The following is a 26,884-nucleotide window of genomic DNA, read 5'->3' as shown; positions in this document are numbered from 1 at the left end:
TGCAAAGAGGAAGCTGTAGTCAGCCTCTGGTTTACGTGTCAGCAACAAACTTTCAGGACATACTGTGTTTTTATGTATATAGAGTAAAAAATAAAAACATGAATGTGTGCTGTGGTTAAAATGAAACATCAGGGAATTAATTACCAAAGATACCAAAAACTATTCACCAGTAGAAACAGAGAAGATATTGAATTAACGCTAAATACAGAGCGATAGAAGTATTAACCAATGGACCATGTGTTTAAAAGAAGACACAAATTCACTAAATGTTAAATGTATATTTCTCTCAAGAATTCACAGGGAGGATCAAACAGTGTGAAAACAGGCATCAGTCAACTTTAAGCACATGGGTCATTAGGAACTCTAGATCAACGTGTAAAGATTAATAGAGACATAATAATAAAAAAATATGAGTCCAGACTAGAGTTGATTTCATTGGGTCATCAGGTTAATACTTTATTTTGTTTGATTGCAGCAAAGAGAAAGAAGACAGAAACAAGGGGGGAGAGAGAGAGAGAGAGAGAGCGAGAGAGAGAGAGAGAGAGAGAACAGGAAGAATGTCGGGAAAAAGGAGACTACAGAGCTGTGGCTACAAGCCTTTGTATCAAATCTAGAGACAAAGTCATCAGGCAACATTAAAACATCTTTTAAAAATAACATTAACATATTTTGTGGGCTCTATATGGCACAGTATTACCCTAGACATGTACACGATACCAAATCAGTTTAGCCACGTCCCTACGTCTATGAACAGCTTCATAGCAAACAAAGCCATGATATCTATCTCCAAATCTGACTGCCATTTCTCAAGAAAACGTTCATTTACCATTCAAATTTCTTATGCCATAACAAGGCACCTTAACAGTTGAAATCTGGCAGGTCCACATCTTAATATAGATAATTATTTAAATATCAAAGCAGAGGCACATTCATTTAAACTAAAACATACAGTAAATAGTTGTATATTACCACCAGATTCCAGTCCAGTCACTACAATACGTTGATTTGCATGCTTTTGGTCTGTATGATAACCATGATGGCAAACTATGGCATAAGAAATGGTCCAAAAACAAAAACATGTCCATCTACAGGAATGGCTTGAGATAGTGTATTGGAGACAGCAAGGCTTTTTTTACACTGAAACTAACCCACAGAAAAGTGTCAAAGAACAAAAAATAACAGGTGGCCCATATACTGCCAAGGGGATATGCTGCTCAGACAGATTCATTTTGGTTTTCATATTCGCGCAGTCACTCACATTTGTACACAAAACACGTACGTCCACACGCAAAAGGCTTGAAACCACACCCATGGGGGTGCTTGTGCGCCCCTGCAGTTGGTCACAATGTGTTTCTACACACCTGCCTGAACCAAAAGGCGCCCCGTTACCATCACACACACACAGAAACATATGTACTTCATTCAGAGGAGGTGCAGTGTATGCTTGAGGGAAGAGGGAGAATTAAACAGCTCCTAAACAGTGACTGTGAGATGTAAATGTGGAAGCTAGTTTTGTGGAATTGTTCCAAACTGTGGTCTATAATGAATAACAACAAAAAAAAAATAACAGAGATATGGAAGATGAAGAAAGCCAGAAAATATCAAACGGAAACAAAAGCTGTGCGCACAATGCCAGATTTGCTGAGGATATAAACGGTTAGGAAGCAAGTGTTGCTCATGCTTTGTGGATACAGAACCCAAGATTACTGACATGTTCCTAGGACTACTGTATATATGCATACCAGACGTTATACGGTTCTTTAACAGGTTATTTGTGTCAAAACAGAAACAAAAAAGGAACTGAAACCAACTCTACAATTAATGCAGTTGTACTTCATTAACCTCATGACTAAATTTACATTCATATTTTTAAGTTTACTCCCCCTTTTTCACTGAAGCCGTGTCCATCTGGTAAGAGGGCTAAACAACATAAACAACAACATAGTTTAACAAAACAAAACACATAGAGATAACATTACACTTAACAAAAAGGTCCCAGGAGTGCTCCCGGAGAGTTTCGGCCACCACTTTGGCTGCTAAGCTCAGCCTTTTCCTACCTCTTGGTAAATGACACAGGGCAGGGGGGGGGATTATTTGGGCTATTTCAAATGCCCCCTCAGTTGGGGAGAAGGACTTTTTTTTTTTGTCCCCAAAGTCATTTCTGTGGGTCCTTCTGACTCAAGAGTCCAACAGTTTTGTGCCCATATATTTATTTTCCTATACAGAAATAACTCAATACCCTGAATCCATTTTTCTATGTCCTTCCTTGCTGTCACTTTATTCTTCCTGGCTTAGGAAATGGAGCCTTTTCCTCTTCCAATCAAAGAAGAAAAAGCTACCGCAAGATGAAGGCTAACAGGTTTTTATTCTTTTCCTATTCAATGTGAAGGAAATGAGATGAAAAACGGAAGTGCAATGGTTTACCAGCCTTTAAATCATACCCAGTGGCCAGCTACATATCCCAAGCAGCTACGAGTGTCCCCTTTAAGTGACCACTACCTTTCTATTTTGTGCACATAAGGTATAAACTATGGTGAATGCTATACAGATCCTACAGTGCCATATGGCCACAAAGTCGCCAGGTTAGTTGAGACATTAGAAGCTCAGATGATCTGTCATTGTCATAGACTCGCATCCAGCCACAGCATCGACTTCTTTAATGATTTGGATATGAGGAATCACTTCAAAATGCACTTCTACATATTGACCGACAGTAGCTATTCCAACTAGAGTAGGAATGCTGTGCAAGTCTCACACGGAATGAACTGGCCATCACTCGCAAACACTCACACACATACATACATACACACACATGTACGCAGAAATACCTGCTTAAGCCCACCTCTGCATGCACAAATCACCTACATACATGTGCATGTACATGCTCATATATAACTTTCATGGACAGTTTATTGACAGGATACACCTGCAATCTCATTCGCTCATACAAATATGACGCACGGGTCGAGTTGCTTAATGCGCCACCTTCAACTGTGTTTTGAGTGCGGACTCTTCTGTTTCATCCCTTCTCCTTGCCCTCACAAGCCGTCCCTGAAGAGCGTTTATCCTCGCTATGCGGCGACTATAAAGGGAAGCGGACTGAACTAATTTTTCACACAACACACACCCTGTTAGCAGTTCTTATTCTTATAGATAATATAATGAGTCAGAGAGGAAGATTAATCAAGCTCTAGAACTACGACACACTACAGCGAGACAGGAGAGACACAAGGAGAAAAGGGGAGCGAGAGTAAAGCGAGGGGAGTAATGATCAACACTATAATATCGGCCCCTCTCCCGTTTCTTTGCTCCTTCTCCTCCCTTCAACTTACTCCTGATATAATGCCTAGCTCTGATCTCTACAGAAAAAAAGAGAGGCAGGGGCACTGTGCGAGTGTACTCAGTGACCCAGTGAGCACGCACCCCTCCCGCTCCCGTCCTAAACAGGCCAGGCCCTCCCCATTGAAATATATTCCTTATCGTGCTTCTGTGTCCTACGGTTTGCTGCTGCTGCTGTCTCGTTGTTTCTTGCTGCTGCCGCTGCCGCCGCTGTAGAAGCTGGGATTTGCGACAAAGGGGTGAGGAGCTGTGCCCATGTACGGCCCAGCTGTGTAGTTGAAGATGGCAGGGAGGAAAGGCAGAGGCTCCACCTTGTCCCCCCCAGGTGCCATCATATTCAGAGCCACGGGAAGAGCCGCCAAGTTATAAGGATAAGCCAGCAGCTGAGGCCCATAGAGCAGCTGGTAAGGGTCCGGATAAAACGGTAGCTTAGCCAGGTCCCCGCCATTGGGGACCATCATTTTCCCCAGTGAACCAAAGGGAAGAGCTCCAGCAGGATAGGAGGACATGAGCAGGTTTTCCTCCTGCTTCTTGCCAGAGTGGTAGCTGTCCGGCACAATAAGGGGTAGGGGATAGTTCTGGGCATGGTAGCCCACTGGGGTGGCGTTCCGCTGCTGCGAATCTCTGGAAGAAACAGTATCGTGGTGCTCCGGCTCAGGTGGTTGGGGTGCTCGGGGGAGAAGCAGAGCGTGGGCAGAGGGGCGGTCACCGGCACCAGCTGCTCCAGTGGGCAGAGGGAGTCTGTCGAGTCCTTGTGAACTGGAGTGAACCTGTCGGTTGCCTTGAGCCAGGAGGCCAATAGTTGAGGGGGACCGGCAGGGAGATTTGGGAGTGTGCCTGTGTGAGGAGGATCCATTCATAGTGGTTTGAGTGGGGATATGCTGGGGGGACGGCACAGGGCTCAAGGGCTCCTCTTTAGGGACCAACAGACAAATCTGGTCCTGTGGGGTGTGCGCAACGCTGCTCATTTGATGGGCCATCTCTTTTTCTCTCTCTTTCCCCATTTCTTTGTCCCGCTCCCTCTCTATCCGTCTCTCCAGCGCCCTCTCTTTCTCTCTGTGCCGCTCTATCTCCCTCTCTCGAGCTAGAATAGAGGACATGGTCAGGTCTTGTGCTTCATCGGGAGACGGACTCCTGGACAGGGATTGAACTCTGAGATCTTGGATCCGGGGTGGTTCCTCATAACCCACATGTACAAACATACCACTCCCACTCTGCCGCTCTCTGTCCATAATGACCCCATCCCGTTTCATGAATCCCCCCTCGGAGCTGAGAGCTGTTGTCATGGAAACAGGAGGAGCAGCAGTGGTTATTCTGGTCTGTGACGTCATGGGCACATTTGGAGAGGTGTTGGTGGATGCCACGATGTGCACAGGGCTGGGTATTCTGTGTATCTGGCTGTCTAGGTTCTTTTTGCTGGGAGTGCGGTAGTCCAGACATTCAGGTCCGTTCATGACGAGCACACTCTGGAGAGTAGACGGTGTGGCAGGCGGGAATTTGTGTTTAGTAGGTGTAAGGTTAACCGGATTTTCTGGAGGGTTTGCAATTTGTGAGCTGGGCTCTCTCTCTCGAGCTGGATGTGAGAGCTCCGTCAGTTCAGGTTTGCCACTGGGTTCTGACACCTGATGTTCATCAGTCAGTTCACTGAGATGGTCGTCACGCTGCTGTGATATTAAACAGTCACCACTGCTGGGGGGGTCTGGTGTTGAATAGCTGATAACTGAAACAGCGCTGGGAGCCTGGCCTTTTTCAGTCTCTAGGTCTCTGCTAGCAGTGTTAACAACCATCTCCGATGTTTTCGGCTTTGAGTCTTTATCTTCCTTTTCTCTCTCTGGGGAACTGCTTAACTCATGGCGTCGGATATGGCGAGTTAGTGCTGAAGATGTCTTGCACACCTTATGACACTGTGGACAGGTGTGTCGTGATAATGCTCTTCTGCTTAAGCGACTTGGACTAGAATTACACCCTACGAAGGCTACTTGCCCCCCTTTTTCTTCTTCATACTTTGCAATGTCTGGCACAGATTTAACCCCTTCAACCTGTTCACCGAGTGCCACTTTTTGTGGTACAGAAAGTGCCTCAGTAGGCTTTGGATGCTGGGCTCTCTGGTGGTCTTCCAACTTATCCCTTGAGGGGAAAGTGGCTCGGCAGAAGAGGCATACGAACTCCAGCAGATGGCTCAGCTCATGTTTGTCTCGCTTCCTGGAGCTTGAGAACCAGCAGCCACATGTACCACACTCTGCCGCATTCCCATTAGTCCAAGGCCGCCTCTTTATTCCAGTAGGGGCCACTGAGGTAGACAGAGGAGACTTTGGAGAGTGCAGAGTGGGAACCTCATCACAGGCCTCCTTAACTTGTTCTTCTGGGTCTTTGTTTTTCTCCTTTAAAGGGGCAGAGAGATAATCTTTCTTTTCCCCCTCTCCCTTGTCTCCATTAGCTTTTGACAGTTTTTCGGCCTCCCCAATCTTCCCATCCTCTTCCTCATCTTGTGATTTCTCCGTCTCTTTATTCACATGGTTCTTGAGCCTCTCTGTCCTCTTCAACCGGATGGAGCGCTTGAATTTCAGTTTCCTCTGCCAGCTCTTGACCCTCTGTAGATGTGCTTGGGCCTTCTTCTTAGGCTTGTAGGAGTAGTAAGGCCGCCATAAATTATCCTCATCGTCATGGTCACTCTCCTGGTCACGCACCTCCCGACGGAAATAGTACTCCCTCACTTCATCAGGGGATTTGGAGCTCTTTTTCCTGACCTCCTCCTCACAATCTCCTCCTTCTTTATCACTGTCTTCTTCCCGACTGACTCTGCGGTGGAGGCGGTGTTTATGGTGATGGTGATGGGAGTGGCGTGTTTCCTTTGCTTCCCGCACAGATGATGTTTCACTCCGTTTGGTTTTAGGTGGAGAAAGGCTCTTGTCTCTCCTAAGGTCTGTCTCAGAGATGCTGCGTTTCACCATGGCTTCCTCACCAATACGTACAGTAATCTGGCACAGTGGGCCTGCCTCTTTGACCTGTGACCCTACAGATGCTGACAGCTGCTTTGAGTTAGAGATGTCACTCTTGCTGTGGGATTTGCGTGATTTGTGAAATAATCTGCCTCTCTCTTCACCCTGTCTACCTCTTGAGCCCTCCTCTGTGATATTTGAACTGTCTCTTGACCTCTTTCTGTGGTTATCTGCACTATCTCTTTGCTTTTTGATTGGCCTGGGAATTCCCTTGTGTAAAGTCTGACTGTTGCTGGTATCAGGGGATGGACTGCTCATTGGGCTTTTTTCACTTCCAGAAGTGACCTGGTTGCTATGCACAATGACAGAGGATGATACTGCTGTTCCATGAACTATGACGGAGGGTTTCGTATGGCCATAAGTTATTACAGAAGGCATGCTTGTGTCTGTGCCTCTACCAGTTTTAGGAGTTTTGGTTTTGCTGCTACTAGACATTTTGAAGCTGCCACTGCCTTTCCCCTGCTCTAACTCTGGGGCCTCACTCTCATGTTTTCTAACTTGGGGCATGTCCGCTTGGGGGAGGGGTATTAGTGTGGAGAGGTCCCCATGCTCAGCAGAAATAGGGAAGCCATCAGGGAAGTCATCTGGGTCAGGCTTTACACTCTGAGGGTGGGGCCCACTGATGAGGCTTTGTAGGTCCCCAGGGCCCAGAGTACAGCCCAGTCCAGGCAGGGAGAGGGACGGTGTCTCAGATGGTGGGAGTAGCAGGCCATTATGCAAACTGTCACTGTAAGTCTTGTAGGGTCTCTTCTGGGAGCGCATGGGGAGGAGGCGGTAGAGTTTCAGGGCATTGGCTTTCTGCTTATAACCCCCATTAGCTGTCTTTTCACTGGAGATGAGGCTGGGATTAATCCCATGAATGGTCTTCTGGTGTGTTTTGAGATTGTAGTAGGTGGCGAAGGCATCCCAGCAGAAGATACACTGGTAGCGCCGCTCTCCTGTGTGCCACACCTCGTGCTTTGTGCGGTACTCGGCCAGGGCAAAGACCTTGTCGCAGAAATGGCATGGATATTTGCGGCGCCATGAGTGCACATTAGAGTGACGCTTCAGGCTGGATAGGGTCATGTAGGAACGTTCACACACAGAGCAAAAGTAAATGATATTGCCATCTACCACCTTCACAAAATGGTGCTCATCACCCGCTAGTAACTCTGCGGCTGCTGCATCATCACCTTGGATACGTGCCAGGAGGCTCCGTGCTTTCTTCCCCGGCCGCGCCTTACTCATGTCTGATTGTCCCACAATCACTCCCCCCTCCACTCTCACCTCACCCTCCTCCAGTGGCTCCTCCTTTGGCTGCACAGTGAGAGAAGGAGGGCCCAGGCTGTTGGAGGGTAGGCCTGGCACCCTGCAGGAGGCCTCGTGGGACTGCAGTCTCTTGCTGTGGATGAAGACTTTGCCACAATAGCAGCAATTGAGGGCGCGGCTGCCACGATGCAGCCGCATGTGGACTGTCAGGGAGGAGGCCGAGCTGAAAAGCCGATGGCACACCCCGCAAATCAGCTCGGGCTTCATGCTGTCGGTAGGCGGATAGGAGGACGAGTGAGGGGGTGCGGTAAGACCCTCAGATGGGGGAGGAGGAGGTGGTGGTAAGGGGGGAGGGAGGTGGAGGGTGGGTGGATGAAGACTTGGTCCATGAGGGCTACCCACTTTCCCAGCTGGTCTTCCTGTCATTTTCTCTCTCCTCTCTGCATCCCCACCTCTCTGATAGGCTGATGTGCCCAGACTGAAGAGGATCTGGGCGGTTTGAGAGGGTGAGGCTGTACCGTTGGCCCCCCGGTGTCTCTCATCCCACCCGTCGCCACCATAACAGCCACCTGAAGACCCGCTGGAGGATCTTGGGGGCGACCTGTGGAACTGAGTCTCTGGATTGAGCTTGGAGCACTTCAGAGGAGGCGGGGATTTTATATCTTTCCTACTAAGTGCATGAACAGTCATGGGAGATGAGGAGGAGGAAGGGGAAGAGGACGGAGAGCTGTCGTGCCTTGGGGGCTTAAATGGTCTGTGCTTAACGTCCATAGTAGCGTCCAGTTTCCACAACGACCCCTCGTCTGAGCTCTTGGAGGACGGCCGCCGTCGGTGAGGGGAAGGGGAGGATGACGAAGAGCTGCGACAGTGGTTTGGAGATGTCAGGGAGGCTGGGAGGGGGGCGGCACTAAGTGGGAAGCTTAAGGTGATTTTTGCATTTTTGGGTCCATCAGCCATGTCCTCCAGTCTGTCCTCCATCATGGCCTCTCCACGGCCTCCGTGCCTTTTACCCTTCATCTCCAACTGCTCAACTTCCCCTCCCTCCTCCTCTTCCTCAGGCTGAGAGGCCACTCCAAGACAGTGGACTGGTTTGTTGAGCCCTTTGATCTTGCTTGAGCAGCGGAAATTGACAGGCAGGTGTACTGGTGAGGAGGCCCGAATTGGTTGAAGGGTGTCTACAGCCACTAACGATCGCGGCGGGGAAGACAAAGGTGACAACAGCTGACTCTGTTGGCACGTAGAGTTCTTAGTTGCACTATGTCTGGTATTGCAGAGGGGAGTTAGCCCGGCAGCCAGGTGTTGCTCACTCAGACGTGACTGAATAAGGCCCGCGTGGAGGGGGTCCCACACCTTCTCACCGGACACCATGACCAGCACCCGAAATCTGAAAGAGAAATCAGAAAGTATACGTTAGCATTCTAAACATCCTAAGGTACAAACACAAAATCATAAAGCAAAGAATTAACATTTATGTACACCCAAAGCTTTCGCAGTAACAGTCATGACGCTTGTGGAACACTTTTGAGAAACGGAAAAGAAAACTGAATGCCCCAGCAATGCTGAACTCCATGAGCTCCGCCAGGAATGGTGAGTGAAAGGAGGGAGAGGGTAGGGGGAAGGAATGAATCTGCGGCAGTGCTGGTTTAGATTTCAGCGTGCCACAACCAAGCCTTTAGAAAGGCATTCCACAGATCCATCTCTCTCGGCTGTGACACAACATTCCCTATGCCTAATTGGAAGGCGTTCAGATTTAATCAAGATTCCCTCAGAGTGTTGACTTAGATCCATGGCCCGAAGTGCGCACGTAAAAATAGTCCCATTCTCTTGCTGTTTGAGCAAGAGTCTTGTTAGCCATTCCTGGCAGTGGCTAGTATTTGCCGGGCATGACTCTAACCATTTATTTGTGAAGGCAAAGGCGGGAGGGAAGGAAAGAGGGGAAGAGGAGAAGGGAGGGAGATTGCATGCATGTGCACAGGGAAGGGGTGTATTTCAGTCCTCTGCATCCGGTACAATCTCAGCTAAGCTGTAGAAGATGAGCGACGGGCTATTCTCATTTCCATTTTAATTCGGCTGCCATGGTGGTGGATGCAGTCCTGCTACAAATTCCCCATACGCGAGATAGCTGCAGATTCTTGCGCGCGATAGGCAATTTGCCGTTATTACTTATTTAAAATGGGTCGATTTATTTAGGTCTGCATGTTGGGGAGAAGAACGGAGACAGTATAAGGCCATAATGATGCTACGAGAAGAAAAATCCTCAGTCATGCTTTTCTGCCTGCGTTTTCAAGCAGCAAAGCAGCCAGAAAGGCAGGCCGCTGTAAAATTCCACAGGCAGCCCTGAACAGGCAGAAACTAGGTCAGCACTGTTATTGCAGAGGGAAGAGGAGGGAGAGAGCGAGAGAGAGAGAGGGTGAGGATGAGGGAGAGGGAGAGTGAAAGGGTGATAGAAAGAGGGAGAGAGAGAAAGAAACCGGGAGAGCAAGAGACAGGGAGAAGGAAAGGGGAAGAGGAGGGGGGGGGGGTTGAAACAGGAACAGTCAGACACTGTCAGACAGACAGGAGCCCAGGCAAACACTCACACACTCACACACACACACACACACACACACACACACACACACACACACACACAAAAGCAACCGGCACATAGACAAACATATAAGCACGCACACGCACACACACACACACACACACACACACACACACAAACAAACAAACAAACAAACATGCATGTGTACACAGCACTGCACTTACACTCATACATGCCCACAAGCAAGACAGACAGACATAAACAAGCAGTTCAACACTTGTAAATGACATTCAAAATCAAAAGGTGAATCTGAGTGCACCGTGACACGGAGACCGATGATCCAGGTGGAATTAAGTGCAGTCAACAAAAGGAAAACACGTGCGTCTATTAATGACGTACTTAGTGCAAGCAGTGTGGCACATGCTTTTTGTTGTAAGAGGACAACAAACCGGGTCACGCCTATTCAAGATTTATGTCGAACAAAAAGGATGCACAATCCTTTCTCGCCAGGCTTGCCATATTTTGTAGCTCTGTATTGAAACAGGCCTCACATTTGCTGAGCGATAGATGTTGTGCAGGAAATCCCTTATGGCAAGCGCCAGTCTGCTACAAGTGGGCGGACACACAGAGAGACAGCGCTAAGGCTAAAAATTTCACCGTCTCAGGAAAATGCGTATGACGCCCCCTCGCTCTTTTTCTTTATCTCCCTGTGACGCACACAGCCGCTGCACAAGCACAGTCTGCACGACACGCCATCTGACTGTGACAGGGAGCTTTCAACACGCTTTAAATGTATTGGATTTACTCCTATTCACTGAATTTTTTTGCACATGCAGAAAGACACTACCTCTGTATTATTTGTGCGGATGAGCGGATACACACACACGAACACACAGACATCCTTCTGTACAAACAAGCACACAAACAAATGTGACCATGGATGTGGCGAGGACCCGAAAGCAAAATCAAAATAGACAGCAACCCTTGTTCCCACACCTCTCTGTAACAGGATGTTCTGCACAAACAAAAACGTTGGTCATCCTATGAAGTGTTGATCTATTTAAGCTTGTGGCACTATATAACCGCATAGCACGAACGGGTTCTCTGGTGCTGGAAAAATGACTAACTAGTCCGGCGTAAACATAAAACACATCATACCGAACGCATTGGCTTTTGTATAACAACGAAAGGCTCTTCACTGACAGGCAGAGGGAACAGAGGCCCACTGATTCAATATCAGATGACAAATATGTATATATAATGTAGTTTAACTTTTAAAAACCAATTAACTTTGCGTAAATTATAAGTGCTGTTTGGCTCAAAAATCCCAACATATTGTTTGCTTGAATTTTGGGACCAATTCAAAACAGCAGAAGTTCTACTATTGACTCTGACAAACTTTCCCATTAGCATCTGAAAAACATGGATCACTTCATGCCCTTGGAAACCATTAGTTAGTAATCCACCAAATTTAAACAGTCAATCAGTCACTAGGAAAATCATCGCTAAGGTGGCTTTGCATAACATAAGGCCGGACGGCAGAGGAGTTTGGCTGGTCGGCCAGCTCAAGGCCTTGAACCAGCCGTTGAGCAATCTGTTTATTCCACACTGAAACTGGTACTTGTGCTGACAGACAAATAACTGTTAGGATTCGATTCATGCTTTTTTTTGGTGCCATCTTTCATCTCAAAGGAAATTCCAACCACAAGTATTATGATATTATGCAGCTCAAACTAAAACTTAATTTGGCTCTCAAGTAAACTGTGTTAAGCTATTTGGTAAAATCCTTCATATAATTGAGGATTAAATGTCTGATCATAGCAAATTATATTTTTAATACTGTTCTAGTGCCACATAATTTACTTTCATATTTCAACAGTACTATGTAAGCAGCTAACATTTGTACCAAACCCTCATTAAAATGTCTTTAATAGAGTACAGCTCAAATGATCAATTTATTTTGCTTTTCCTACTATTAAAGGACAATTTAAAATTCAATCTTGGTTTTATTTTCATAGTTTGTGCTCACCGAAGTAGCTGCTGAGATCTGGGAACACAATAACGTCGCTAAGGCAAAATCTGATGGTTTAAGGAAAATGCCGGTCAGATTACAGCTTGTAAATGAGCCAACAGTTTAGAGGCGATCTCTATTTTGAGATGAAACGGACAGTGAGCACCCCTGAAATGTTGGTAATAACCTCTCATTGCACGGAAACGTGTGTGTTCACAAAGCTACAGTCAGCTAACACTTGTGCCTGCAGTCAAAGCAGAAGCAGGAAGTCATTTTGTAATATACTTATTTCTTCTTCGCACTTCTTTTTTTGTCCCCGTATTCACAGATCAAAACAGTTAGTTTACTGAGTGCAACTTTATTATTTCTAATCGGAATGATGGCCAAAATCATGAACAAACAAACTATAAACAAACAACTAAGATATAATAAACCAGGATCCTCCTTTTCCTATCTCTTAAAGGTCCATAATACTAGTGGGAGACTTGCTATTGCCTCTAAATGACTCTAAACATGGATCGCTAGCAGCCAACGGCGCTAACAGAGCTAACTGCTAACAGGGAACCGGACGGTGGGCGCTACACTTCTGCGACAATGCCGTCGTTCGGGACGGCATTGTCAGCTGTAACCGCAGCACATGCTGCGTACATGCACTGACTTGCACTGACAGCATGTGCGGCCGGATGTTAACAAAGCAAAGAGAAGCTCGGATAACAACACACACACACACACACACAGAGAGAGAGCTACTTCTTTCTCTGCTCAGGTAGACATTACTCCACTGTATCTTTACATAGCAAACAGCTGTTTGTTGCTAATGCTCCGAATGTCGTATATTGCTCCTTTAAGCAATAGTGTGCCGTCATTGCGTGTGTGTGTGTGTGTGTGTGTGTGTGTGTGAGGGGTCAAGGGGAGTGACTGCCAGTCAGAATGTAAGGGGCCTCGGTGTTCCAGCCGGTAAGCCAGCGGCGACGAGCATGTGGAAAGAGGAAGGTGTCAGTTGGGCTTTTTTCCCCAGTGAGGGGCAGCCAGAGGGGCCCAACTATCAGAGCAGCAGTTGGCCTGTGAAGAGGAGGGTGTGTGTGTGTGTGCGCCTGAGCATGTGTGTGTGTGTGGGTAGGGGGGCATCGTTAGCAAGAACAGCTACTGAACTCTCCACAACCCCCCTGTCCAAGAGAGCGTGGTGGAGCCAGCCAGATGGGATAGAGGGAGGGAGGAGGTGAGGGAAGTTGGTATGGGGTTGGGGAGTGGTTGAGCGGAGGTGGTCGTGGTGGTTGTGGTGGTGCGAGGAGAGGAGGGAGGGGAGGTAGGGGTAACTTCAAACACATCTCGCCTATGTTCACATTTCATGGTTTCCTTGTCTTTCAGATCCCCCTCAGCTTGACTGAGTGCTTGCCCCCCCCCCCCCCCCCAACTTGTAAACTGTTGTATGGTTGTGTTTTCGCATGCCGCGCCACGCACCAGCGAACCTGCCCATGTCTAAAACACCATACTCTCCACGCTGCGTTAGCTCTCAGCCCAGCACGTAATTCACATAATTCTGCTCGCTGCAAAAAGAATCACGCGAGGCATTTCGGAAACAGTAAGGCCAAAAAACACAAAAAAAAGTACCCCTGGAGAGCAGTAACACTACACTGGTGACCTTTTGGAGGTAATTTCCCCCAAAATCTTTTTTTTCAATTTCATACACAGTTCCTGTTGAAGGGGGGGGGGGGGGGGGGGGGGGGAGTGAAAGACACTTTGGAGTTCTCTGTTTCAAACAACCAAGAAACATTTGAGTATTAGCAAAGCTGAGCCGGAGCGGCGTGTTCAACAGTCACCATAAACTGCAAGTATAACGACGGCCGGTTAGAGGAGATGAAGCGCTGCACCACTTTCTCAAATGCGTCCACATCCTATGCGTTCAAAAAAAAACTGCAAACTCAAACAAAGCCAACCAACGCGGCCTCGCTATCAGCAAGACATGAATGTTTGCACTTTTATGCCCGGGACAGAAAAAGGCCCACATGCAGACATGATTTATCTAACGTGTGACCCAAACACACTGTCACCACTATGACAACATCATCCTTGTGACACACTTCCTATTGTCTGACCTATGACCCCTACACCCTGTGGCAGAGTGGATCATATATTCCATACATTGAGCACAGGGGCTTGGCTTTGGCCTCCATGGAAACCAGGAATGTGGAGTAGTTGGCAGCAGATGCTGTGTTGTTTTGGGGAAGAAAGAAAAAAAAGTACGGCTTCGGGCAGCAACAACGGGATTGGTGACATCAATATGCCCTCTGCTGCTCTTCCAGAGACAACCTCCCCCTAAACAACAGGCCAGTAAAATGGATGACAAACTGGGCGGCCCGTGACCGGAACAAGAAACAGAACCGGTCGGCGGAACTACAGATGTTTACTGTCGCATACATGCAAGTTTTTCCCCCAAAAAACACTTCCTCTGATGTTGGTAGGAACTTGATGAGCAGGATTGGGGGACTGGCCCACCATGTTTAGACCCCAACAACAAAGCTCATATCTGTTCTGACTGGCTGGTTGCCCCCCCCCCCCCCGTCCTACACCACCCTCCCACCCCGTCTGCGGGTGAATCACAGAGACGCAAGAGGCTTCGATAAATTAAAAGTTTCATCACAATCTCAAAACGAGTCATCGCTCTTGAAAAAGAACTGCGTGGTGCGCCAGCAACAGAGGGGAGAATGAGGGAGACGAGGCCTGTTACTGACGCACACACGCGCACACACGCGCACACACACACACACACACACACACACACACACACACACACACACACATAAATACGCGTCTACAAACACACTGCATAAATACACACACCCACCAACACTCACGCCCCAACACACGCACAGTAAAATAAAAACCTTTTCCTCCTCTTCAAGCGCGGAGCAACCACCGCCGCAGCAGCAGCAGCAGCAGAGTGAAGCAGAAAAACAAGCAGGAAAACAACAGAAATCAGCCTCTCTTCCTCTTATTCTCTCTGGCTGTCTCTCAGGAAGGCAAGCATACAAGAGAACGTACCTCGGAAAACCTCCTGCTGCATCTCTGCTGCGATGTGTTCTCTCCCCTCACACTCCCTCGCTCCCTCTCCCTCTCTCTCTCTCTCTCTCTCTCTCTCTCTTTCTCTCTCTCTCTCTCGCTCTCCCCCTTGGTCTGTGTATGCGCACGTCTGAGTGTGTGTGAGAGAGCGAGTGAGCGCAGGGAGAGGCGGTGCGCGCGCACACACGCACGCACGCACGCACGCACGCACGCACACACACACACACACACACACACACACACACACACACACACACACACACACACACACACACACACACACAGACACACACACTCACACACATACATACAGGCAGCAGTGTGTGAAGACAGAGGGCAGGAGCGATTCTCACACTCGAACTTGCTTGCTCTCTCACTCACTCCCCCTTTCTTTCTTGCTCTCTCTCTCTCTCTATCTCTCTCTCTCTCTCTCTCTCACTCCAGTTTTTGCCTCTGACACACGATTCTTAGTGTTTTTGCTCTTTTTTTTTCCAGCAAGTGAATCCCCCCCTCCCCCCGCCCCCTGAATCCAATCTTCTTTTTATTTGGAAGTGTTGTTCCCTCTCCTCCTTTCTCTACACACACACTCACACACACACACACATGCACACACACACACACACACACACACACACACACCACACACACACACACACACACACACACACACTACTTTATATACACAAAGCCCAGCGATAGGGAGAGGGAGGGAGAGGCAGAGGGAGACAGAGTGGGAGAGCAAGCAAGAGGACGCCATTTAAGCAGTTTGTTACGAGCACTGCAAGTCCCCAAAATGGCTGAAAACAAACAGGAACCACGCCAACTCAAAAAACCTGGGCACGAGGACGGACGGACACGCAGACAGGGAGTGAGAGGAGAGTGTGCGAGAGAGACAAGGAGACAGAGAGAGGACAAACCAGCGGTAGCCTAATGGCGGATGGGAGCACTCTGGGAAACAAGTGAAGTTGAGGGAGAAATGGGTCATTAAAGGGGCACTCCAGCAATTTAGCATTGCACTTAGATAAAGTTCAGGGACTTACGAGAGACCGATTGAAAAAAAGAACGGTCAAAATCGAAGCAACGAAGGCCAAGATAGCGGACGTAAAGTCTCTAGTATGGGTCAAGCTCCAATAACGCTGGATCCTACATTTCCCAAGATGCAACTTGATAGCACCTTTCACTAGACTGGCAAGTTCCCTTGTGATTCATACTCCACTTCCTCAGTTTCTAACCTAGACGGGCCTTCAGATCCAAAATTGCATTTTGTGAAAACAACGCTATGGGCTGTGCTGATGGGACCGCTTTGAAAAGTCCATCTTGAAAACTACAAAGTAAACAGTAATGCACCATATTTCCACACATTTGATAGCCCATCACAGTGTGGTGCTAAATAACTTTGGTTGCAGAAAAAAATAATTTGCAAATACTGCTTACACACAAATGATTGTCGCTGCATGCTAATGCATGGGCACGGTGTATGCGGTTTTGAAATGTGTGAAAGTGACGTTGCAAATCGCATTTGGCATGTTTTGAATTTGGTGAACTGGGTCTGAGGATCAAGTTTTTTTTGCCCCTGTGCTAATGCAGTGTTCCCATAATGGCTGCCAGAACACAATCTCATTTTCTTAAAGCACCCTTTCAGACATTATGCAACTGTTTTCACAGGCTCAGTAGTACACCACACGACGAGTAAACCCGTTTTATTTCATATGTAAAATCAGTGGAGTGGCTCTTTGAAAGAGAAAAGGAATAAAGGTGAAGAGACGAGGACAAAACCTGGGTCAGGGACACTCTACGATTGTCCACGACCTCGGCGGAAAGGGTTCAAGTGCCATCAGTGACGACGCCGTTCCTGTCAATCAACTGCTTTTAGGTCAGCGGTTGTATCCGAGTCTGACACACGTGGCTGAACCAAAACTACCGCTGACGAGCTCCTGTTGTTTTACGACCTCCCCTCACCAAAAAAACAAAGGCGCCACTGCATCACCATCAAGTCCCGCAGATGGTTATCACTTCTGATTCATCCGTATCCATGCAAAATGCTTCACAACAACAACAACTCTCTCCCCGTTCTGGTCGCTCTCGGCCTCGCACGTCACGGTCAGTGGAAATTCCACATATTTCTGTTCTCCCTCCGTCGGCCGCGGGCCGCTCGGTCGGCCTTAGATCGGGAGGTATTCTATCAGCTGGAACAATAGGGCAGAAAAATATGAGGAGGGGTGGAAGAATGTTCTAACACCGCTATGCTTCAACACTATTATACTTCCCACTGTCCTTTTGAGTAGAGCTGTTACCCCCCCCGACTCCCCCCCCCAGTACCCACCAACTGAACCTTGACGCCAACAACCCGCCCTCCCTCCCTCTCTCCCTCTCTCCCTCTCTCCCTCTCTCCCCCCCTCTTTCATCACTCTCTCCTACCCTCATTGTACGCTGCCACACTTGTCTCCATGGGAACCTCTCTGGGATTGGGTGTTGTTCCTGTGACCTCTCTGGCTGTTGGGAGTTAGAGGAACTTTTTTTTTTTTTTTCTTTCTCCCCCACCCCCCCACCCCCCGTCCTCCACGCTCTCAAAGCATGCTGGGTGTGTGTGTGTGTGGAGGTGACACATGACAGCAGTTGTGAGCAGCTTCAGGATAGGACAGTAAAATTAAAAAGCAAAAGAAAGAGCGGCTGTCTGTGTGTGTGTGTGTGTGTGTGTGTGTGTGTGTGTGTGTGTGTGTGTGTGTGTGTGTGTGTGTGTGAAGCAGATTGCCCGTTGGCAAAAACAATAGCGCGCGTGTGTGTGTGTGTGTGTGTGTGTGTGTGTGTGTGTGTGTGTGTGTGTGTCGCAGGAGTGCGACCACTCGGTCCGCACATGTGTGCTGGCATTGTCCTGCAGGCTGCAGCCGGCCACAAACTCTGTATTCAGAGGCTCCCCCGTAGTCCAGCCGCCCCTATTCACGGATGTTTGGCCAAACGTGATCATAGCTTTTCATGCTGTGCTACCAAGCGACACGCACATCTGAATACACAAAGATGGAGGAGCTAAGGAAGCCATCTTGGTGGAAAATATAAGCCATTAGACTTCCAATATTTAGTTTTGAGATCAGTATTAAATCCAGTCTAGGGCCTTAATGTGTTTATCAACCAGAAGGCTAAAATACATGTATTTTCTATTCTATACATAAAAGATGTGGTCCAAAAATGTTTTTTTTTCAACATCATGATTGATTATTTAAAGAATAAAATATAAAAAAAAAGAAAAAACTAGCACAATTATCATAGAAATCACACACACTTGAGTAAATGGTGCAGTTAAACGCCCCCCGCGGAGTGTTTGCTCGCTGACAGCGCCGTAGGAGCAATGTTTTGAACAGCGCGTCCTTGTATTGTTGGTTTGTCATGGTCCACCAGCATGACGAAACACATGCACACGCGATGGGGGTAAAGTAAAACACATTTCTGCCGACTGCGAAGGGCAGTAACGGTTGACAACGTTGATGTAGCGATGTGCGAATAATAGAGGAGAAGAAGGCCGCAAGTTGATCCAAAACAACTCCGCTTTCAAGACATTTAAAACATCTTTTGCAAATGTTTTATGGAGGTAAGATAACATTTATTCAACATGTTCGTTAGGCCTTAAACCTGCAACGGTTGATTTTTTTTGGCCACATGGGGGCAGCAAAAACAAGCTGTAACCACGACAAATATAGAAAGTCTAGTTGTTATCATCTATGGATTCATCCCTGTAAACCCTTTTATATTATTATATTTGATAAGGAACGGATTTGACATGCATATCAGGTATCAGATCTCAAGTTTGGTTTTCATTTGGTAGATCAGAAAAAAATACAGAATAGAGAATAGAGAGCTGTTACACAATCAGTGCCAATATGTGTTTCTTCTGAATTCCTTCTGATACATATATGTGAATATTTCCTGAGGCACGCTCAAGGGTTGGTAAACATCCTCAGAGCTCTCAAAAATAGAAGGATAACTAACCTGCTCTCCAGCTGACTTGGACTGAGATCAAAGTGGGAAGTCAAACGGCGCTGGAGGAGTTCAAATGTCCGTGGCTTCTTAAAGAGAGAGAGGCTTCACGAGGGACGACACAGCGATTCCTGTGTCTGTAGCCTGCAGGAGGACAGGGGTGGAGTGAAACCAGAGCACATGCGTGCTCTGCAAGTACATGTTCAGATAAGCGTGACAAATGTTTACATTTGTAGTCACACACGCGCACACAGATGAAAAGGGTGTTTAAGCCCTCAGCATTGTTTTACAGACACTGAGGCGGTTGCAGCGGGTAACTTGATGAAACCGCCCTTGAAATAGGGAAAGATGAGCGTGCTGGGATATGTCCTGAGCGTACACTTCTCAGCTGTTTACAAAAACAAATGTCAGGGAAGCAGTCTAACAGTAAAGACCAGGAAATACATGTGTTGCTGTGTTACTCTACTGTGTATTGTTACATGTCAGATATATATGTCAAACATGTATATTCATATATGTTTGTGTCAAGAGGGCAGCATCCAGTAAAATATTATTGCAGAATTTCAGCAGCGAAATGTTACATCTGACAAAATGTTGAGGAATTTTAAGCTTTTTGAGTTCTTAAAAAGAAAAGGGTTCAGGCATTCTCAGCTTTGTAATTTTCAGTAGAGTCAGTGAGTTCAACACGGCACCGCCCCCCTTTTCCTGCAAGACAACTCTGAAGGACTAAAACACGCGAATGCCATAGAGGCCATCCTGAGCAGATGTCCACAATCTGCATGCCGCCAACTTGAGACTATTTCTATATAGTGTGCCGGATGAAAGCGCCGGAAGGATCCGTGGAGTTATGTCGACAAGTGATGTAAGACAGTTATATAGTTGTGACTTTTTTTCAAATATAACTCAGTGGGCGGCTCCATCAGAATATCAAATGACAGAAGTGGGGTTTCGTCACGCGCAGTCTAAGCAGGCCGGCTTCAGACGCATTGAGCTATAACGAGCATGTTTGTGCTGAGTCACACAAACTCTCCCTGGGCACACACACAAAAAAAAATGCTTAAAAAAAAAAAGGAATTAGATGGGTTAAGGCCGCACAAGGGAGTTGCAGCTGGAATGCAGTTTACTTTGATACGCAACAAACAGCTGGCAAAATATGGTTGTATAACAGGAAATAAAAAAGCCAAAGAAGAAAAAAGGAAGAGAGGAGTTTCGGAGTGTGGACGTTGCCAAAGGAGACTGGAAAGGATAGGTGGAAAATCATCTGGGAGGGGTGCCTGATACGGTGTTGAGGAGGGAGGGGGACGGACGGCTGGTTTTTCCACTGCCAGAGAGAGAGAGGACGGCTAAATCAAATTAATTAGCTCCTCCATCTCCAGGCAGCTACTCAGGCATGCTGTACTGGCGAAGAGAGACAGTTGGAGGGAGAGAGAGAGAAGGGGGGGGGGGGGTGTTGGCATAAGAGAATGGGAGAAAGCGAGATAGGACACGGTGGAGGGGTGAAAAGCCTGCTGTGTATGTGCGCCATTCAGGAGGACGGGCAGCGGAGGGGAGGGGTGCATAATTCTCTGATAAGCGTGAGGGTTGTTTTGCTGGAGCCTCTGTTCGGTCATGAGGAGGAGGAGGAGGAGGAGGAGGAGGAGGAGGAGGAGGAAATGGCTGCGTGTTGGCTGACGCTGTGTGCTGCTGCGCTTCAGGCCGACGGTACTTCCTGTTTCTAGACAGCCTGTATTTTGAGGGCACTGTACTGTAAACAAGCCTGCTTTTCCTGCGCGCCTCTTTAAATAGCACTTCAATCAGAACCTCCCGGAAAGACGGGGAGCTGAGAAAGTCATGCGAATGAGAAAGAAAAAAACAAAAGGATGCTCAGGGTTTTTGAGCAGTGACAACATGAGGTAAACCTATCCTGTGATCAAAAAACATGAATAAATAAGGATAAATCCCTAATAGTTGCACCGACAGTAGAAGAAAGGGGAAAAGAAAAGCGGTAAAAAAAGAAAAAAAGAAAAGAAACGACAGATGGTTTGAGGCAATGGCATCAAGCCAAAGGAAACAAAACAGCAGAGAAACTAAAGACAAAAAAAAGTGAGAAAAGAGGAAAAAAGAGGCAGGGCGAGCGGTGAGCCCAGGGGAGAGCCACTACAGGCAGCATGTGGCCATCTCTGAGGCTTTAGTGTGCAAGAGAGAGGGGTGAAGGAAAGGCAGCAAGGGAGGGAAGATGAGAGAGTTGAACAAGGAGTCAGAGTAAATATGAAGAAGGTTTGAGCGCAAAGTGGGAGGTTCAGACGATAAAAGGAGACGCTTCCGTGACGGAGGAGAAGCATCATGTGACTACAAGGGTGGACTTTACAGGAAAGAGGTTGGCCGAGTTAATTCAGAATGAAAGATTCAACATTAAGTTTACATTCATGTGTGTCCAAAATGTCAACACATTTCATCCTACGAGGCATTTATGTGAAATTGTCTTAATCAGCGCATGGATTCTCGAGTTAAGGCCCAACCCGTGTCCTGTGAGGTCACACTGACCGTCAACATTTGAATCAGTTCATCTGTGAGTCGCAATGGAAATGTGGGCTGAATTTTAAGATATTCCCAAAAGGCGCTCCTGAGATATCACGAGAATGAGACGAACAAACCTACAACCCAAAAAACGCACCGCCTGTGGCCGACGAGAGCGTGGAGGCATAAAAAAAATGAGGCTTCCCAAAAAAAGAGGAGAGTTATGGTGTAAAGGGCAAAGGGGATGGCAGACCGTGCCAGAGATCAGAACCTTGCAGAAGACAGCAGCGGGCAGCTCAGTGCAGCAGCGTTGCGTGGACCAGCCTTGGCTGCACTGCGAGAACCCCAGATTAGCACTAAGCCGATTGCAACGCCAGGTAGGATCAAGAGCAATTAATTTAGCACCCAGATAGTTCCAGGAAGAGGCTGAAAGAACGTTAACAAAAACCGCAGATCTCCTGCAAAATTCAACAACACTGGCTGACTTAACATTCCTACTCCAGGCCGTCCTCTACAAATTAGCCGCCGCAAAAGAAAAAAAAAAAAGAGAGTAGAGAGAATTTGGAAGGCCTGAAAGGCTGCGTGGACGATAAAAAGGAAGGATAAAAAGAAAGATGAAGACGCTTGGCAGGGGCTGACATCAGCCAAAACAAACACCCAAAGAACAGGACATTCTCTAGCGGACAGAAATGGGCCGGCCTGTTCGGCTCCAGTGGGCTCTCCGAGAGAGCATGCCTCCGACACTACGTCACCCGTTTTTATTACAAAACAACCTCCTGGTGCATAACTTACGGCGGTAAATACAGCCTAAGACGTCTTTCTCATTCATATAATAACAGGCAAAAATACACACAAAACTGACAAGACAAAGCAAATTTCTCACAGTTTTGTGTCTATTTTTAACGGTGAATATTAAGCCGATACTGTAGATTATGATTGGTTATTCTTACAGCAATCCCTTCCCAGAATTTGATTCACAAATTTTACAGAGGCCCACTATCTCCATTTCTTGGTCAGCAGGGATGTTTTGTTGAAATAACAGCATCACAGTCTTCAGGTCTTTTAGTTAAAGTGATCCATGCTCACCAAGATTATCTGAGCTGTTCCAGGAAAAGCAGACGTTTTTTAAACCAGAGCGCCGTTACAGTTCAGGCCTTTTGATTGTAAATCAGATTGATAAATAGTCCGCTCCTCCCACCATGCTTTGCATCTGCCCGTCTGGTTCTCCCGCCCTTCTTGTTCGCCTACTTTATTGTGCTATACGACTCCCCCCTTTCCTGCCTCCCCCACCGACCCCCGAAAACACACACTCACTGTCGGGCTTCGACATCAACAGACAAGAGCTCCCCCTAGATACATGAATCCTCACCCCACCCAGGAAGGAAAACCCATGCTGCGACACGTATACCGCAATATACTATATGAATATATATATATATATATATATATATATATATATATATATATATATATATATTCAAAATATACCTAATTATACCTAATGTCAGAATTTTTTTTTTCTTTTTACATTACTGTGATGCCTGCTTTAAAAGAGACATGTTTGGCTCATAAAAACCCCACTTAGAATTAAAAATATTACCAATTCCATCACTGAAATAACGTAGGCATATCTTAGACATATCTGAAGGCGAGTCAACGGTGGGGTTCTCACATATACAACAATGCAATATCGTTTAAGACATGAAATGATTAATCTCTATTTATCAGCCGTCAGCACCTTAAAATTAGAAGTTATAATTTCACATATTTAAGGCTCTTCCAGCTCTTGAAACTTCCAGTATGTAGTAAACTTACATGTTCTAGTTGCAGTCCAGTGGTGGAAGAAGAAATCAAGATGCTGTAAAAGTAATAATAGTGTCAAAATACTCACAAGTTAAAGTCCTGCATTTAAAGTTAACTTAAAGTGTTACCAGCAAAATATAATATACTTATACCGAATGGTTCCCGCTATACAATGAGATGATTAACAGCATTTTACAGCTGCAGCCTGTAGAGGTTGGGCACATTTTAGCATCATATATATGACTACAGTGTTGTACATTTATCTTAAGTCAATTAGGAATTTGATGGTGTTTCTTAAGGGCATTTAGTTGTCATTTGTTTATGAAATCTCAGTATGTATACTTACAAGCAATCCCCTGATTGATTTTCATATATTTCACTTGTAATCTCAAAAGATGGGAGGCAATTGCTTCTGACACCATTGCTAACATTCTGCAGAAATCCTTTACATATAGTGCTGCAGATTTTAAACTATTCAAACAATGCCACACTACAGACCTGACAGTGGGGCATCTGCGCACTGACCTCCTTGCAGCAGTAGAGGGAGCACGTTTGACAGCCTGGCGGGACTCTGCTTCCGCATTGAAAAACGTGGGTTGTGCAATGTCTTAGCAAACGCCGATCATTCTCAGTGTGAGCCAGAGGAGGGAGCCAGCTGGTCAATAATGAATCCTTTGTATAGTCACGGTATTGCATGGCACATGGTGAACAAAGTGATTCACTGTCACATTCTTCTACGCATGTCAATCATGGCCTGCGTGCAGTTTTTACAGTCATTAAAATGACTTGGTTTGATTCCATAAGGATACTGCAGATGTGGCATCAATCTTGGCTTGAAGGATGTCTTTCTCTGCTGGACCTGCCAAAAAGACATGATGGCAAAGGAGGTATGCTCATGCTGGTAGCAGCATAACAACTAAGCCGTCCCACTACACCTGAATGCAGCATTTCAACATGACTATCTTAGAAGGAATTTCGTTTAATTACTCAAGAATAAAAACAAACCCACAGTCCACCATGTTGGTTCAGTGTCTTTATTTAAACAAAAAGGCAGTACAAATGTCATAAAGTGTCATGATGTAGTTACATAGACATTACATTTGATAAACACTACATCAGAATGAGTTTCTGCAGATATTGTGATTGAACCACTGTCTAGCTTTTACTTTCACTTCTTTAAATGTATGAAGCACATATCTCAGCACCATATGCAAATAACACAACACTGCTTGAATGGGACAATGGATATTTATGGCTCTCAAAAGGCTCATACATTAACACTGTGTACCGTTCTGCTTTTAGACAATCATAGGGCCATTAACACCGGGTAAACTTGTTTCCTTCCCGTGGGCCCTACTAACGAGAGCTGACCGGATAAATCAATTGTGTAACAAGCTGACGGCATCTGAGTCCATGGAGACAAGATTAATGTTTTAACTAACCTATAAACACCTAGCGTTAAACTCCAAGTAATCAAGAGATTGGGTAAAGAGTGGGATACCTTTAGTGTCATATTCATTGTGAAATCAGCTGTAAAAACATCGTATTGACTCAACTAAAGCTTAGCATTTCAATAACAGACTAATGGTTCCAAACTTCAAACAGACTAAGAGTCGGGACCACTGAAATAACGATAATAGCTAGCAAAGTTTCGACAGTTTATATATTATTGGAATAAAACATTCACACAGCCGCTTCTTTTTTTAAGCTCGACATTTTCTGTAAATGCGCAGTTATGTGTCCGGTCAAGTTAGCCAACAAGAATATCCCAGACTCCATTTTTCTCGTTCACAACAAGAAGCATATCGTCAAACACCGCCATGTTGGGTGCTACTGGATTCCAACAATGCTAGCTAGAATAGCCCTTATTTATGTCCTCAGTGCGACATTATAACACAGCACATACCACCATTACTACACAACATACCCGTCAACTAACGTTACGTTGCAGCATTTAAACTAAGACAGAAGTTTCCTCACAAAACCAGGGCTTTACTCAGCTAACGTAGCTAATAATTAGGTTGCTGGAGGGCAGCTAGCTTAGCTAAACGTTTTGTCCCATAACGTTCATTACTGGCTACTTTACCTTGTTATATTGAGACATCTTCTGAGCATAATGACACTTTAACACGGCCCATAAAACATCCGAAGCCAACTACATTAGCTACGCGCAATAAATGTTGCGATTGTGTAAAATCAGACAAACAGCAGGGGACATACGGTCGTTGTCGGCAAAGTAGCCGTTAAGCAAAGTGAAGCTAACGAGATAGCTACAATGCTAAGAGAGGAAAAACGTTTGTATTTAACAATGTATTCAGTTAGCTCGTAAGTTACTAGTAACAATCATGCTTTTGAGACATTAATAAGTCAGAGGGCAATTAAATACACAGCGAACAGTTATTACAAACGAATGTTACTTAGCTTTAACCGCCAAAACGACGGTATTTCAGACTACTTTCGAAACGTGGCCTTCGACAATGTCTTACATTTTAACAATAAAATGAAATACATAAAAACAAATGAACAAAATAATTGGAAGTAAATTACACACAGAACATGTTCGTGTAAAAATTGTCAAAGGTTGTTTAAAAAACAATGTTGAATTAACACGTAAGGCTTCCCCCAGACTTTCCTGTAGGGCGTACGGAAAATCCAGTCCACTGGCCGGACATCACTCCCAGGCGAGTCCGAGGCTTGCAAAAAAGTCCGAGAGATCCAAAAATGCAGAGGACGAAAAACCGAGAAGTCGATGTGTTTCTAAAGTAGATAAAAAATAATCCATGATACAGTGTTTAGAGATGAAAATATAATGTATTTTGACCATTTTCCCCTGTTTAATCAAAGGTCTTAACAGGCCTCAGCCCTGAGCCTCTTTTCTTAGAGCCCAGGCTGATCTACAGCGAGACGAACGGGACAACAGAGATTTTTTTTATTTTTGCTCTGAGGGAAGAAATTCACATCGGCCACATTCGGCAAACATCGGAGGAAGGGCGGGTTTTGTTGAAATTATTCTAAGAAGGTGCATTTCTTCATAGCCATTGGTCGTCTATTTTGTACTCCTCAATATTAATAAGAAAACGGACGAATCGAGAGGGTTTTCATTGGATATTCATATTTCGCATGCAAAGCACACGAAGCACCGCCTACACTGTTTTAATAAAGCCAATCGGGGTGAGTTTATATTAACTCAACACCCGCCTATGATTCTGATTCGTTAAAAAAATAAACGTGCTCTCTAATTGGCTGTACGTATGACTAAATTAATTATTCATACAACTGTCTTGAATGGCCAATGAGCGTTTTACTACGGCGATCCATGTCCCACCCTCCGAAGAGTCAGCCCCTGTCTTTCTGAGTGAGCAACCCCGTAGTATCTACTCAGTCTATAAAACCAAGCGTTGAGCCGCTTCACGTTCAGAAGCGCTCAGA

The 26,884-nt window shown here is 46.1% G+C and overlaps 1 protein-coding gene across 3 annotated transcripts; it reads right to left on the bottom strand.

The window, feature by feature from the left end:
- Positions 1 to 426: 426 nt before the first annotated feature.
- zbtb4 (zinc finger and BTB domain containing 4) lies at positions 427 to 19,257 on the bottom strand. 3 transcript variants are annotated; one of them, XM_068713301.1, is made up of 2 exons: positions 19,169 to 19,257; positions 427 to 8,970 (listed from the first exon to the last, which is right to left on the bottom strand). In XM_068713301.1, exon 2 carries the CDS (start codon positions 8,952 to 8,954, stop codon positions 3,495 to 3,497), a length of 5,460 nt encoding a protein of 1,819 aa, XP_068569402.1. In that variant the 5' UTR covers positions 8,955 to 8,970; positions 19,169 to 19,257; the 3' UTR covers positions 427 to 3,494. The 3 variants fall into 3 exon arrangements, with proteins under 3 accessions (XP_068569402.1, XP_068569401.1, XP_068569403.1); XM_068713300.1 differs by lacking the exon at positions 19,169 to 19,257 and adding an exon at positions 15,170 to 15,700; XM_068713302.1 differs by lacking the exon at positions 19,169 to 19,257 and adding an exon at positions 15,013 to 15,144.
- Between the last annotated feature and the right edge of the window lie 7,627 nt (positions 19,258 to 26,884).

Source organism: Cebidichthys violaceus, unplaced genomic scaffold, assembly GCF_023349555.1.
Source record: "Cebidichthys violaceus isolate CVI_PGR_0920_01 unplaced genomic scaffold, fCebVio1.0.p SCAF_19, whole genome shotgun sequence".
NCBI lineage: Eukaryota > Metazoa > Chordata > Actinopteri > Perciformes > Stichaeidae > Cebidichthys > Cebidichthys violaceus.
The sequence above is the reverse complement of the archived record's forward strand: the minus strand, read 5'-3'. Positions and strand labels throughout refer to the sequence as shown.